Below are 13,489 nucleotides of genomic sequence, written 5' to 3'. Positions count from 1 at the left end.
CCGTCCCACGGTGCCCGAGCCAGGGAGCCAAGGGGAAAACGCCAAGTCACTACAATTCTTCGAGGTAGCAGTAGGGAGGAGGGGACAGGAAGGGAAACAGTTTGCTGCCAAATCCCTGCATCTGATTTGCGTAACTTTCAGACAACCTCATCAATTATGGATGCCCGGGAAGCGAGCGCGGTGCGCGCTGCGGCCGGCCCGGGCCCCACAAACTCGTACTCCACATGCTAAATCGGGCCCCACGTCACCATAGCAACCCGTGTTAATTCACGCAGGGATTTTTAAAATCTCATTTATTAAACCCCACATGAATAGGATATTATCCAGATAACAGAGCTAAGTTACAAATCTTCCTGGTGCCGCGCAGCGCAGGGAGCACCGGAGGCATGCGTGGGACCAGCACGTGGAGGGGATGGGGGATGTGGGGACACCGCGGCATGGGGACAGCCCCTGCTTGGTGCTCTCCCACCCCATGCCATGCCCTGCTCCTCTAGCCCTGCTGCTGCGGCCAGAGGTGCTCATGCACCCCAGGCCGAGAGCATGGCACCCACTGCCGCGCACACGGCCCTGCTGCCGGGCAGGAGAGTCGGGTCCTGCGGGGAAACTGCACAAGAGCAGCCCGGCACCGGGGGTGGGGGTCCGGCAGAGCTGGAGACGTGCAGCCCAGCCGGGGCACAGGGCAAGCCTCCAGGCCCACAGCAGGAATCTCCCCAGTGCCAGGCTGGCCGGGCTCGGCCTTGCTGGGGGTCCCTTGTCCCTCGCCCGCGAGCCCAGCACGGGGAGCACCGCCAGCCCCAGCAGCCATCCCGCCCAGCAGTGCCCGGCAGCCGGAGGGCTCTGCAGCGGGAGAGTGGCCGCGGCGGGAGATGCAGCAGAGCGGTGCCGGGAAGGAGAGGGATGCGGGAGGAGGTGGTGGCACTCCGGCACCGCTGGCCGTTGCCACAGCAACACCAGCTGTGCGCCCGGGCCAGAAGGGATTGGAGAGGGGTGTGGGGGAGATAGCACTGGGCACAGGCCAGGTGTCACCCCTGTCCCCACACGCCGCTCCAAGAGGTGACGGAAGCGGCAGCACCTGGAGCGGGTTGGGATGAAGGGGGCTCTGAGCTGGAGCCTCTTCTCTCCCCACACAGGCCCTCGGCAGCGACAGCAACGATGGCACTGGGGACACCACGCTGGTCCTGCACAGCACCAGGACATGGTGGACACCACACCAGCCCTACACAGCACAAGGGACCACACGCCGGCCCTGCACGGCACCGGGGACATGGTGGACGCCGTGCCAGCCCTGCACTACAGTGGGGACATGGGGGATACCACGCCAGCCCTGCTCGGCACCAGGACACGGGGGACACCACGCTGGCCCTGCTCGGCCAGGAACACCCCTGCACAACCAAGGATGGGGGACGCCGCACCAGCCCTGCACGGCTCCAGGGACACGGGGGTGCCCACGTTCGGGGAGCGCTGGGCCCCAGGAGGGAGGGATGCGGGGTGCAGTGGCAAAGGGGCTGTGTGCCCAGTGACCCGATGCCACGCGAGTGCTCCCCGTGGTCCCTGCCTGTGCCCAGGGATGGTCCCCGGCCCCCCGTGTCAGCCCCGCGCGCCAGGCCTGAAACCTGCGGCTGCATCAGCACCATGAATAATTCAGTCCCGGGTGGAACGCCTCAACAGAGCAGTTATATCGTACAGAGAGCAGATACTCATGGAGCTACACACACGTACACACACAGATAGACACGTACAGACACACGTACACCCCCGCAGCCTCACGCCTGGACACACACACACCCGGGTGCACACACGGAGACGTGCAAACCCAGCCGCAGAGATGCACACAGGGAGATACCCATGGAGCTACATCCAAACACCCCCACACGGAGAAACACCAACACAGCCACATCCAAACACACATATGCCAGGGTACACACCGATACACAAACACAGACACGCACCCAAACACAGACACACATGCACACCCAGCACGCACGTACACGCGCACAGACACAGCCACACGCACACAGACACATGCAAATGTGTGCAGGCACTGGCAGCTCCGGTGCACACGCGCACGGTCCGTGCACACACGCTCCACGCACACGCAGGTGCCCCCAGCTCTGCCCTGCCTGCCCGGCCGCAGCCCCCTGCCCTCGCCGGTGCCCATGCCCAGGCCAAGCCCCCCGGGTGCACTGGCCCGGCCCGGCTCCCCGGCCGCTCGGGAGCTGCTCCCGGGCGCAGGGCAAGGGCAGCCGGGCCGGTGCCCGGCCGGGCCGGGGGTTGCACCGGGACCGGCGGGGCGATCCTGTGCAGCGCCGAGCACCCTTGCAGCGCCCAGGAACGCTCCGCGGCCGCCAGCCCCCTCGCCGGGCTGCCCCCCCCCCTCCCCGCCCCCGGGGCGCCGCCGGGGGTCCCTGGCACGTCTACGGCCCCCGCCCGCGCCGCGCCGCACCGGGGAAGGGCCGGGGATGCTCCTGGGCCGGGCAGGGCGGCATCCCGGCCGGGCTCCGGGAGCAGCGGGCGGGATGTGGGCCCCGAGCCGCCGCGCCCGCTGCTGCGATGCCGGTCACCCCCCCCCCGCCCCCGCCGCGGTGCCCCCGGCCCGGCCCGGCCCGGCCCGGCCCCGCCGCCGCGGCACTCACTGGCTTTGCCGGGCTTGGGCCTCTGCAGCAGCTTCTGCACGGCCGCGACGTCCTCCGCCTTCACCGCCTGCACCAGCTCCTGGTCCTTGCCCATGGCTCCGCGGCGCCGGGGCTGCCGGCTGCGGGCTCACGGCCCGAGCATCCTCCGCGGCGCGGCGCGGCGAGGGGCGGGCGGCACGGCACGGCACGGCACGGCTCGGCGCGGCGCGGGCCCCCCCGCCCAGCCCGCTCCGGAGGCGGGGGCGGCGGCGGCGGCGGCGGGCGCCCGGGGCGGGGCGGGGCGCGGCGGGGCGGGGGGGCCGCACCGGGAGCGCGGGGGACAGCGGGGGGGGGGAGTTCCGGGAGGAGGGGGCGCACCGGCACCGCGCGGGGAGGAGGGGGGGGGGGTGAGGGCCGCCCCGGTGTCTGCGGGCGGGGCACGGGGATCCCCCTCCCCGGCGCGGGGGAAGGTGCCGGGGTCCGGGGGACGCCCCGGCGGGAGCCGCCGCTGCCGCGCAGCCGTGGGGTGTAACGAGCTGGCGGGTCTCAGCGGCCCCGGCAGCCGGAGGGGAGAGCGGGGAACGAGGCCACCCGGGGCCTCTCCTTCCTCGGGGAGGACCCCGGGGGCGGCAGTGCCCCCCGGGCGAGAGAAGCCGGGGCTAGGGGCTGGCTGGGGGCCGCAGCCGGGGGCTGGCGGGCCAAGTAGACACCCCCCCCCCCGGGGCACCCCGTGCTCCCCAGCCCCACTCCGGGGTGCCCTTCACCGGTCCCCGTCCCACTGCTCTGCCTGGCCGTCGCAGTCACCGACTGTCAGCCTGAGGTGGCTGATAATGGGAACCAGGCTGGAGCAGCTTTTCAGTGTCTTTAAATAAAGCCCTTATTATTGCCTAATTTTCCACTTTTGTAGATGCAATGGCCAGTGACATTCGTCCCCTTCCACTTTTTATGGCTTAAATGATGGAGACATTAAAGACGTGGAGGGTGCCGGGCAGTGCTGAGGGCTGAGGATGCTGACGAACCAGATGGGAAATGGGGCCAGCGATGGACAAGGCGTTAATGTGCTCGTGGTGCCCAGTCAATGCAGAACACAGCCATCACCCGCACAAAATCACACCCAAATTTCTGCTCTCCCAGAGGAGTTACTGTCTAAAAGCTTTGTGGAGGTCCTGGCTCCGGCAAAATAATGTTGGGGCCCGTTGGTCCGAAAGGCTGGTACCCAGCTGGCCCCCATAGCGCTGGTCACTGCGGGGCAGTGAGGCAGGCAGCTGCATGGGGACAGGCGGCTGCAGACCCGGGTGAGTGCCTGTGGCAGAGGGAAAGATGGAGGGAACCAAGCAAACTCTAGACAAACATGAACCAACCTCCTCCCTGATGCCCCCTGCCCACCCCGTGCTGGCCCATGCCCCCTGAGCTGAAGCCCAAGGATGCCCTTCGCAGCACCAACTCCATCCGCAGCCCCCAGCCCCAGGCTGACCCCCCCTCAGGGACGGCGGGGTCCATCTTCTCTCCCCACCCCCACTTTCCAATCCAGGACATTTGGGTTGCCAGCGTGAAACGCTGTCTAATCTGCCCTCTAATCCCGCAGCCTGGCAGTGCGCGGCTGTATGGGGGGCCTGAGCTGCTGCAGGGCTCCCTGGGCTGGGGGCTGGGGCTCTGCACGTGCCGGGGGGCCCAGGCGGGTTGGGGGCTTCCCTCACATCTGCCATCACTTGATAACAAACGAAGCTCCTCAACAAAGGTTCCTTTGTGCCCCACAGCTCTCTCCTGCTGGGCTCCCGCACCCAGCGCCAGCACCCGGGGACTCAGCACAGACACAGGATGGGGCAGCCCCTGCCCCAATGGCCTCACCGGGCACCGGGACCTTTGTGACCAAGCCAGGACATAGGGCAGCAGGGCTGTGTGGGGCTGAGTGGGGTGCACAGCTGCCGACCCTCCTCCCCTGGCTGAGCCAGGCTTTTGCAGAAGGAGCTCCAGACCGCCTCGCATTTCTGCGGCTCCCTCCAGGCTCTTGCCAAGTTGGGTTGCTCTTTGCAGAGCAGAAAAATGTGCAGTGAAATGTCCGTGTCACTGCCCTGCACATGCTGAGCTGAAACAAGCACCCTGAACGGGGAGAGTCGTGGGCACGGGAAGGTTTGGCTTCGCCTCCCCCCACCGCAGGGACAGGCACCGTGGAGGAGCAGGCACGTGGAAACCCTCACTTGGAGGAGCCGGAGGCATCACCGGCAGTGGGAGGGCTTGCCCTGCACAGGGGTCCCCCCCGCATCCCCCCGCCACGGCTGCCTTTCCGACGGCCGCAGGCGAGGAACGCGGCGGAGGCCCCTGCCCGAGCGCAGGAGGCAGGACGGGCCTGGGAGCACGCGGGGCCCCGGGCGCTGGATTAAAGGAGAGGAAGGAAGAGATGAAAGCAGCGTTTGGAGGATGGCTCGGCTCAGCGCAGGAAGCGAGCGCCGCGCCTGCCCCCCTCCCAGCGATCAGGGGTTCGCGGTGGTGGCCACTGCTGAAAGCAGCCACAGGGTTGGGGAGGGGTGCTGGTGGGAGCCTGGCAGGGCCCCCACACCCCCTCCTCGGCCACCGCCCCATCCTGGGTGCCAGCCCTTGCCCGGTGGCACGCAGCACCCAGCACCCGCGCCGGGCTGGATCCCGTCATGCAGGGAGGGCACAGCCACCCTCGAGGCCAGCACGAGGCACACAGGTGTCCCCGTGGGCCTGGCAGCACCGTGGGGCATAGGCTGCCCTCCGTCACAGCTCTGCCCTGCAGCTGCCAAACCCTCCAGCCCCAGCAGAGCAGGAGCGAGGGGCCCGGGAGCCGTCTGCAGGACAGACCTCGGTTCCCTGCGCCTGCCCCAGCTCCCCATCGCCTGCAAGGAGGGGGCAGAGCCGCAGCCCCCTCCAGCACCCAGCAACATCTACGAAAATACTTTATTGTGGAAGTGGGATGCGCAGGAGCTCTCTGTACAGTACAAACCAACGGCAGCGACGCATTCACCAGCACACAGACACGCAACGGCGGCACCCGAAGCCCACCCTAGGGGGGCAGCGGGAGCCGGGGGGGCCGTGGCCCCTACGTCACCTTGGGCCTGGCGTTGAGGCGGATGATGGCCCGGTAGTCCTGCACCAGGCCCCGCAGCTGGTCCAGGTAGAGGTTGACGTTCTCCTCCATCCACTCCTCCACCGTGTCGGGGAAGTAGACCCTCTCCAGGTGGGCACGCAGGTCGCGGACGAAGCTCTCCCAGTCCTCGTGGAGCCTGGCGGGGGGAGAGCGAGGGGTCCAGCTCTCTCCTGCGAGGGACCCCAGAGCCGAGCCTGGGACCCCTCCCAGTCCTGCACAGGCACCCGGGGGGGGGCGGCGTCCCAGCCCCCAGCACCACGTACTTCAGCACCTTGCTGCCAAAGCTCTCCATGTTGCGGGGGTTGCCGAACTGGCGCTTCCGGTGATAGGGGCTGAACCAGCCCTTGATGGCGCTGGGGAGGCACGAGGGAAGTGGGGGGCATGGGGGCCACTGGGGGACGGGGGCCACTGGGGGACGGGGGAGCTGCACGCCGGGCAGGTCCCCTCCCCTGCAAAAACTCTTGTGCTCCAGCCCCGTGGCCAGAGCCAGCTGACCCCACTGCCTCCCGCCGCCCGTTACCTCTCCTCCTCCAGGGCTTTAAGGATGCTCTCCTTCAGGTGGCCGTTAACCTGCTCGACCATGTGGTAGATCTCCGCGCCGGGGAATGCTCCCCTGCCCTCGCTGGGGAAAGAGAGGAGGAGGTGAGAACCCAACACATAGGGTGCATCGGCCGCACTGGGCTGGGTGAACCCCAGCACCCCGTGTGGCTGGAGGGCACCCGCCCTCACCCCAGCTGGGTCTGGGACTTGGGTAACCAACCCCCTGCTCCCCTCCAGCGCATCCCTTCTGACATGACCAGGGTGGCAGTGCCACGGCTGCCCCCCGCCATGGCCGTGCCGTGCCACGCACCATGTGCTCTGCTCCAGCTGCATGCTCTGGAAGCCCAGCGTGTCCAGGACCTTCCTCTTCGTCTCTTCCGTGAAGCCCCCTGGGAAGGGCAAGGAGAGGGGCAGAGGGACCCGGGCCACCCCACCGTCAAGCACTCGCCCCTGGCTTCACCACGCCCCCGAAACTGGGGGAGCTGAAGCTCTCCTTCCCCTGCCTCCCACCCCCCTCCTGGTATCCCTCCCTGCCTTCAGGATGGGGTCTCGCAGGCAGTGGCTGCCCGCGGGGTGGGGAGACGGGGGACGAGCCCGTCCGCGACGACTGGTCCAGCGCCGGCAGCAGGGGGGCGGCTCACCGTTCACCAGGGTCTGCAGGCAGATGGCCAGGGAGGGGATGCCAACGGGTAGCAGCTCACAGAGCACCGAGTAGTGATCGTACCTGCGGAGCAGAGCCAGCCACGCCATCGCCTCCTGTGCCACCGCCGGCAGGGCTGCGTGGGCGCCAGGGAGGGCGGGGGTCCCGCCGCCCCTCACCTCTGCCAGCCGGTAAGGACGATGCCCTGGAAGCGCAGCGGGGCCAGCCGCGGCAGGGCCTGCATCACCTTCAGCCAGCTCAGGTGGTTTTTCAGGTGGTAGCTCAGGGGGGGCCAGGTCTGCGCCGGCCCTGTGGTACCCTTGAAGGCGCTGGCGAACCACACCGCCTCGAAGCCGCTCTCCACGTACTTGGCGAGGAACGGCCCTGCAGTGGCACAGGCGTGAGCCACCAGTGCCACTGTCCCTGGGAGCCTGGGGGGGGGGGCTCAGTGAGGGGTGTCCCCCCTGCCAGCCCCGGGGAGCCTGGCATGCCACCTTACCGATCTGCTCAGCCTCAAAGTCGGGCGCGTAGAACCACACCACGGGCGAGATGTGCTTTGCTATTCCGGATTCTGTGGGGGGAGCAGGGATGGGGACGTGGGCACCGGTGCCAGCGACAGGAGGATGCCTGGGGCTCCTCATGCTCCCCCGAGACCCGTGCCCCCACAGAGCCAGGCACGGGCTCCTGCCGAGCACTGGGCACGACGCCTGCCAGGGTGGCCATGCAGGTGGGCGCTGCCGAGACCCCCGGCTTGAGTGCCACCACTGCCACCGTCCCCATGCTCTCACCCCGCAGGGCTCCCACGCTGATCTTCCTCAGCATGTCGTCCCACATGAGTGCCCGCAGCCCCCAGTACTGCGTGGCGATGAAGCCCAGCACCTCCTTGATGTGTTTCAAGTATATGGTCCCCGTGTCACCCTTGTTGCGGCTCATCCAGTTCTTGGAGTCCATCCCCTCCCCAAGATGGAAGACCTGGATTTGGGGTGAAGGGGGATGCTCAGCACCCCTGGGAGCACGCCTGGCGCCCGGGGCCAGGGCTGGGGTCCCTGCATGGCCCATTGCTCACCTCATCTGCGCCGATGTGGATCCAGGTGGAGCGTCTGTGCTTCTCAATCACCTGTGACAAGATGCTCTTGAGCAGGGCCAGGGTGTCGGGGACATGGGGGTTGAAGCTGTTGGGGAAGCGCTCGACCTCCCGCAGGTGCTGGTACTTCTCATGCTTGAGGATGAACTGCGCGGGAGGAGCCGTTGGGGGGGGTTCCAGGCCATGGGCCAAAGGGATGTGGGATGAGGAGCAGGACCGGGACCCCCTACCTCCACGTGCCCAAAGGTCTGCACCAGGGGAACCACCTCCAGCTTGTGGAGCTCCGCCAGCTGCTGGATCCGCTCGATGTCCTCCTCGCTGGGAGGGCAGGGACAGGCTCACCAGGGGATGCCGGGGCAGAGGGCAGAGCATGAAGGCACTCCCTCCTCCTCCTCCTCCTCCTCCGGGACCCTGCCCGTGTAGCCCCGGCCGCCCCACGCCTGTGTGGACTTTACTATGGGGACACAAATATTGACCCGGCGGAGCAGGAAGCTGGTCTGCTTCCAGCCCAGCACTCTGACCACGGTTATCGCGGGCACGGGTCCAGGTGGGCCACACCCAGCCGCTGGCAGCCCCGGCGGGACCTGCCAGGGCCGCACGGAGCCGGCAGCCCCCCGGCCAGCTCAGCACGCAGCCCCGGCTCACCTGTAAGCGTACGGGGACTTGAGGATTTCCAGCTCCCCCTTGAAGGGGAACATGTCCTCGTACTCGATGAGGATGCCGTTGGCTCCCAGCTGGGACAGGAGGGGGAACACCTGCGGCGTGGGCAGGGCAGGCTCAGCCGATGGCAACGGCACAGTCCAGGGGGCCGGCAGGGACAGCCGGCAGGTCAAGCCTTCCTCTGCCTCTGCCCCCTCAGCATGTCCCTCCTCGGCACCTCCCGCCAGTCCCCAGCATCCTCACCTCCTCCAGGTAGGAGACCCTGGGTGCAGCTCCCTTGAGGTCCAGGTGGACCAGCCTCATCTCGGTGGCGCTGACGTCCCTGTGGACCTGCTGCCCAGGCTCTTGCCTTGAGGCCGTTATCTTTGCCACGGGGAGCTCGAGAGCCTGGCTCTGGGGGCCGGCGTCCTGGCCAGCATCACCTGCATCTCCCCAGAACCTGCTGTCCTTGCTGACATGCTTGTGCAGCTCCAGGGTGAAGCTGCAGGGAGCGGAGCAGGGCTGGGGGTGCCGCAGGGCACGGGGGCAACAAGCTGCCCCCCAGCAACAGGCCCCCACGTGGGCACAACCCAGGGGCTCCCCACAGACCCCGACCCTGCTGGGGCACCCACCCACGCCTGGGGTCCTGCTGTCACCTCACCTGTCACGGAAGAGGAACTTGATGCCAGCCAAGGCCACGAGGAGCAGCACGACAAGGCGCAGCAGGTTCAGCCTGTGGCTCCGCTGGAAGGCCATCTCTGCAGGGCACACACAGGGGTCCGGCCACACGGCAGCACCCGAGGGACCCTGAGCACAGGTGACCCTGCACAGCCCCACAAACCGTGCCCTGCTCCCCTGACCAGGGCAGCACAAGACCCAGAGAAAGGGGACGTGGGGAAGACCCCTCCCTCCACCCTGGTCCCAGGAGGGGACATGCACAGAGGTACCCTGTGTTCCTCCTACCTCACGTGCCCTAGCACCGGGGCTGGTGGCCAGACCTGCCTTTGCCTCTGCCTGCAAGGGCGCAGCCTCCTTGGGCTCTGCCAGCGCAGGAGCAAACAAGGCAGTGGCTGCAGGGCAGGTCCCTGCCGGGGGATCCCCTCGAGCTGCTGCGTCACCTCCGAGAGGAGGGCTGTGTCACGGGGCGGCTGGGTGGGATGGCATCACGGGGCAGGCACGGTGCAGCCGGGGCTGACCAGGCACAGGAGGCAACGTCCCTGCGGACAGAGGAGAGGCGACCGGGGACTGCCCGGGCACATGCTGGCACTAGGCTGCTCCAGGGATGGGCATTGGCACAGCCACAGGCACCGTCAGGGCAAAGGTGGCAGCCCGGACCCCCCGGCACCCGCAGGGACGGGCACACACTCGCCACGCGCAGCCCGCAGCATCTGCCCGGGCAGGCGAGTCCCATCCAGCACCAGGGAGGGGAAGGGGCACAAACTGCTTTGCCCGCTGGAAAACATCAGAGCGGGGCAGGAGCCCAGTGGGGTCCGGCCACCGGGGATCTGAGCCCGGTGAGAGGAGCTGCCACTTCCCCCACAGAGGGGGAGAGGGACGAGGGCGGGATGGCCTGTGCTGCCGCTGCCGGGGGCCGCGAGACGCCCCACCGTGCCGTGCAGGGGGAGGCTGGTCTGGTTAAACCCATGTTTGATCCCTCACGGGACACATAGGACAGGCCACGCAGGGTGCAGGGACGAGCTCATGTCAAAGACTTGTCACCATTAAGATCAATAAAATTCATTTGAGGTCTTTTTTCCCTAAACCAATTTTGAGAACTCCTGAGACGGGGATCTACCAATTTAGATGAAAGCGAGCCCAAACCAAAGGCAGTCTCCGCAGGGCAGGAGGTGGCAGGCGCCCCTTCCCCAGCCCCCCCATGGTCACAGCTCAAGGGATTGTGTGGAGATTTGTACCTGCTGGGACGTGACCAGCCCCAACACCAAGACCCACAGCACCGTCCCATGCAGCCGGTACCGCGGCTGCAGCAGGAGATGCTCAGCCAGGCCAGACCCCGGCAGGCAGAGCACGGGGGGCACTGCCGCGAGCGGGGGCACCGCTCCCGTGAGCCCAGGGGAGCCACCGACCCCCACAGCCCCAGTGTGCCTCCCCGGGAAAGCACTGCCGGGGGGGAACACCAAGTGCACCCCTTGTTCCCCACTCCTGCAGCCCCCTCAGGGCCCCTCCTTGCCTGCAGCACTGCTCCCAGGTGACAAGGGACCTGCGGTGACGCCTGCTCCCACCCCAGGAGCCCAGAGCCACCCTGCTGTGGGCAGCACCCCTCCTGTGTCCCCCGCGGCACAACAGGCAGGAGGCAGCACGAATCCTCCCAGAAGCTGCACACGAGAAGCGCTAGCATCATTTCTGCCCTTTTTTCTCCTTTTTTTACCAACTCTGGTGTGTGCGGCGAGGCAGGGATGGGGCAGCGCATCAACACCCCCGTCTCCCCAGCCCGGCAGCCACTGCGAGCGCCGGGGCAGCTGCCACCAGCCCTTTTGGCGAGTTGCAACCCAAACGCGCTGAAGTTTAGGGTTAAATTCAGCGTTGCCAGATTTGGGAACTGAAAAGCAGATTTTGGCTGCTGCTGGCACACAAGCGGCTCAGCTGATCGCGAGGGGTTTGTTTGTGTTGCCAGAGCAGTGGCACCGGGGAGAGCGGCGCTGAGCCACTCCGCGCCTCCGGCTCTGAATTAGCCCTTTTTCTAGACACAGCCCTAATCCCTCCCGACATGCCCCTCCCGCACGCTGCCATGGGGCACAAGGTGGGCGCAGCGGCCGGGACCCCCGGCACGTCCTGCAGAGCCAGCGTAGGACGTGCTGTCCCCAGAGCACGAGGCCTCAGCAAGGCCACGGTGTGGGGCAGGCCAGCACCGTGCGGGAGGGAGCTGGAGCATCCCTGCTCCGTCCCCATCGCCCAGTACCTGTGGGTACCTGGTCCCCCAGTGCTCACGAGGAGGCAGGACAGGATCCTGGTTTTGGGGCAGGTCGTGACCGCGCTGTCCCCTGTGCTTATGTCCCTGCATGAAAAACATGCCTCGGGCTCGGCGCTGCACCTCCTGTGCTTCAGGGGACAAACACAGCACCCGCTCCCTGCCCTGCCCGTCCCCTCTGTGTTTCCACCCTGCCCTGGATGCTCCTGGCAGTGCTGGCACAGCCCAGCAGGGACAACTGCCAGCCCAGGGCTCAGCTCCGCTGGGTGCACGGGAAGGCGCAGGGGGTACATGGGAGGGGGGGGCTCAGTGGCCCCCGGGCATGGGGAGCCCAGCACCCAGGAAGGCCATAAATATGCAAAGCGCTAATCGCGCTGTCATGGGAACACAGCGCCTGATTGGAACAGGGATAAATATTTAGACAGACGCTGTCAGCTCGCCAAAATTTGGCGTTTTTAATATATGTTAGCTTATTTAAATAGAGAACAGGTTTCCAGGATTTGAGCCTCCCAGCCGAGGGCAGGCGGGATGGGCGCACGCCGGCAGTGGGGCGCAGCACCAAGGGGTGACCGGGGGCAGCTGCGGCTCCGCGCCCCTGTGCCGGCAGGAGATCCCTTCGCAGCGAGGGCTCAGCTGATTGATGCCGCCACTCTAACCCAGCATCTCGCTGCTAGCACCAGCTATATTTATTAACGTGACATCTTCCTCTGCCAACCCTTTGGGGACAGCACTGGCACGGTCCCCGGGAGGCTGGGAAGAGCCTGTGGCTCCTCGCAACCAGCCAGCCTGGCTCAATGCTCATGGCAGCCACCATGCCAGGAGGGGCCCGGGCCCTCACCCCCCTCCCCTGCCTCCACGCAGCCCACGTGGGTTTTGCTCCCAGCTCCCCGAAACCAGCCCAGCTCCCCGCTTACCTTCCTGAGCCCGGAGGAGCGGAGAATGGAAGCAAACCCAAACCTGAGCCTGGAGAGAGCAGGGCCACGGGGAGGACAGGGCCAAGCGCCCCCGGCTGCCCCCGGGGTGGCGGGTGCCCACCGCAGCCCGTGGGCTGGCAGCGAGGGTTGCGGGTGCCACTGCAGGGTTTGGATGCCCCCCGTCTGGCCGCTGCCCCGCTCTGGCGTTCCCCAGCCATTACCGTGCCAAACCCTTGCTCCCGCCAGCGCGCACGACGACGGTGCAGCCACGGGAAGAGTGACGCTGCACCATGCACACTCATGTGCACGCTCCCATGCATGCTCACACGCTTCCAGAGCCTTCCTCGGTCAGTCCAGCTGAGGCCGTGCCTGTCCCCAGCCTGGGTCTCCCCCACGGGATGAGCTGCCCCTTGCCAGGGGCCACGGCGCTGCAGCCCCACGGCCGGGGGCTCCTGCGTGGGGAGGCTGCGGACCCCCCCCCCCCCCCCGCGGGGCTACAGCCCCCATGGCAGCAGGAGGGGGCTGCTCCCCCGGTCCCCGGGCAGAGACGGCCCCTGTCCCCCTCCCCGGGACGCCGGGGCACACACGGGGCAGCCCCCGGGCACGGGGGGGGACCTTTCCGCACCCCACCCAGCCCACTGCGCTGCCGGGACATCACCCGCACCCCGCAAGCCTGGGGCACCCCACGTCCCCCTACGCCCCCAGGTACCCCCTGGGCATCCCCGCGTCCCACGGCACTCTCCGGGCTCCGCTGGGCATCCCTGCGGCCCCGGCCCCTACCGCGGCACCGGGCATCCATCCCTGCGGCACCGGGCATCCCTGCGGCACCGGGCATCCCGGCCACCCCTGCATCCCCGATCCCCCCTGCGGCCCCCAGCGTCCCCGGCCCTTACCGGCAGGTGCAGGGGCCGCCGCGGGCACGGCCGGGAGCGAGCGCGGCCACGGACCGCAGCCGCCGCCGCCGCCGCCGCTCTTAAAGGGCCCGGGCGGCGCCGGTGTCGCGGGCGCTGCGGCGGTGCGGGGCG

At 68.0% G+C, this 13,489-nt stretch overlaps 2 protein-coding genes across 5 annotated transcripts in view; both read right to left on the bottom strand.

Annotated features, from left to right (window-relative positions):
* Nucleotides 1–2,773, bottom strand: part of CASKIN1 (CASK interacting protein 1) — a 32,559-nt gene extending 29,786 nt beyond the window's left edge. For both annotated transcript variants that reach the window (XM_076351099.1, XM_076351100.1), the window contains exon 1: nucleotides 2,634–2,773. In XM_076351099.1, the coding sequence (XP_076207214.1) occupies nucleotides 2,634–2,727 (94 nt within the window). In that variant the 5' untranslated portion in view covers nucleotides 2,728–2,773. The remainder of the gene's footprint in view (nucleotides 1–2,633) is intronic.
* A 2,744-nt stretch (nucleotides 2,774–5,517) lies between these two features.
* On the bottom strand, nucleotides 5,518–13,407 carry LOC143166656 (hexosaminidase D-like). 3 transcript variants are annotated; one of them, XM_076351237.1, is made up of 15 exons: nucleotides 13,358–13,407; nucleotides 9,588–9,841; nucleotides 9,286–9,382; nucleotides 8,889–9,126; nucleotides 8,631–8,740; nucleotides 8,216–8,303; nucleotides 7,968–8,132; nucleotides 7,690–7,873; nucleotides 7,401–7,472; nucleotides 7,081–7,285; nucleotides 6,903–6,985; nucleotides 6,572–6,650; nucleotides 6,242–6,343; nucleotides 5,985–6,074; nucleotides 5,518–5,857 (listed from the first exon to the last, which is right to left on the bottom strand). In XM_076351237.1, exons 3-15 carry the CDS (start codon nucleotides 9,378–9,380, stop codon nucleotides 5,674–5,676), a joined length of 1,695 nt encoding a protein of 564 aa, XP_076207352.1. In that variant the 5' UTR covers nucleotides 9,381–9,382; nucleotides 9,588–9,841; nucleotides 13,358–13,407; the 3' UTR covers nucleotides 5,518–5,673. The 3 variants fall into 3 exon arrangements, with proteins under 3 accessions (XP_076207352.1, XP_076207353.1, XP_076207351.1); XM_076351238.1 differs by lacking the exon at nucleotides 13,358–13,407 and having other exon boundaries at nucleotides 9,286–9,431; nucleotides 9,588–10,623; XM_076351236.1 differs by lacking the exon at nucleotides 13,358–13,407 and having other exon boundaries at nucleotides 9,588–10,623.
* Nucleotides 13,408–13,489: the final 82 nt, after the last annotated feature.

The sequence above is a fragment of the Aptenodytes patagonicus genome, chromosome 13, assembly GCF_965638725.1.
Source record: "Aptenodytes patagonicus chromosome 13, bAptPat1.pri.cur, whole genome shotgun sequence".
Lineage (NCBI taxonomy): Eukaryota > Metazoa > Chordata > Aves > Sphenisciformes > Spheniscidae > Aptenodytes > Aptenodytes patagonicus.
This window is presented reverse-complemented; position numbering and strand designations above follow the sequence as displayed.

What these genes read in the sequence shown, in the direction of transcription:
- LOC143166656 (XM_076351237.1), bottom strand. Translation starts at nt 9,380, where the DNA reads ATGGCCTTCCAGCGGAGCCACAGGCTGAACCTGCTGCGCCTTGTCGTG. An exon ending in CTTTGAGGCTGAGCAGATCG is followed by an intron (nt 7,286 to 7,400) that starts GTAAGGTGGCAT and finishes GTGCCACTGCAG; the next exon opens with GGCCGTTCCTCGCCAAGTAC. An exon ending in CAGCTGGAGCAGAGCACATG is followed by an intron (nt 6,344 to 6,571) that starts GTGCGTGGCACG and finishes CTCTTTCCCCAG; the next exon opens with CGAGGGCAGGGGAGCATTCC.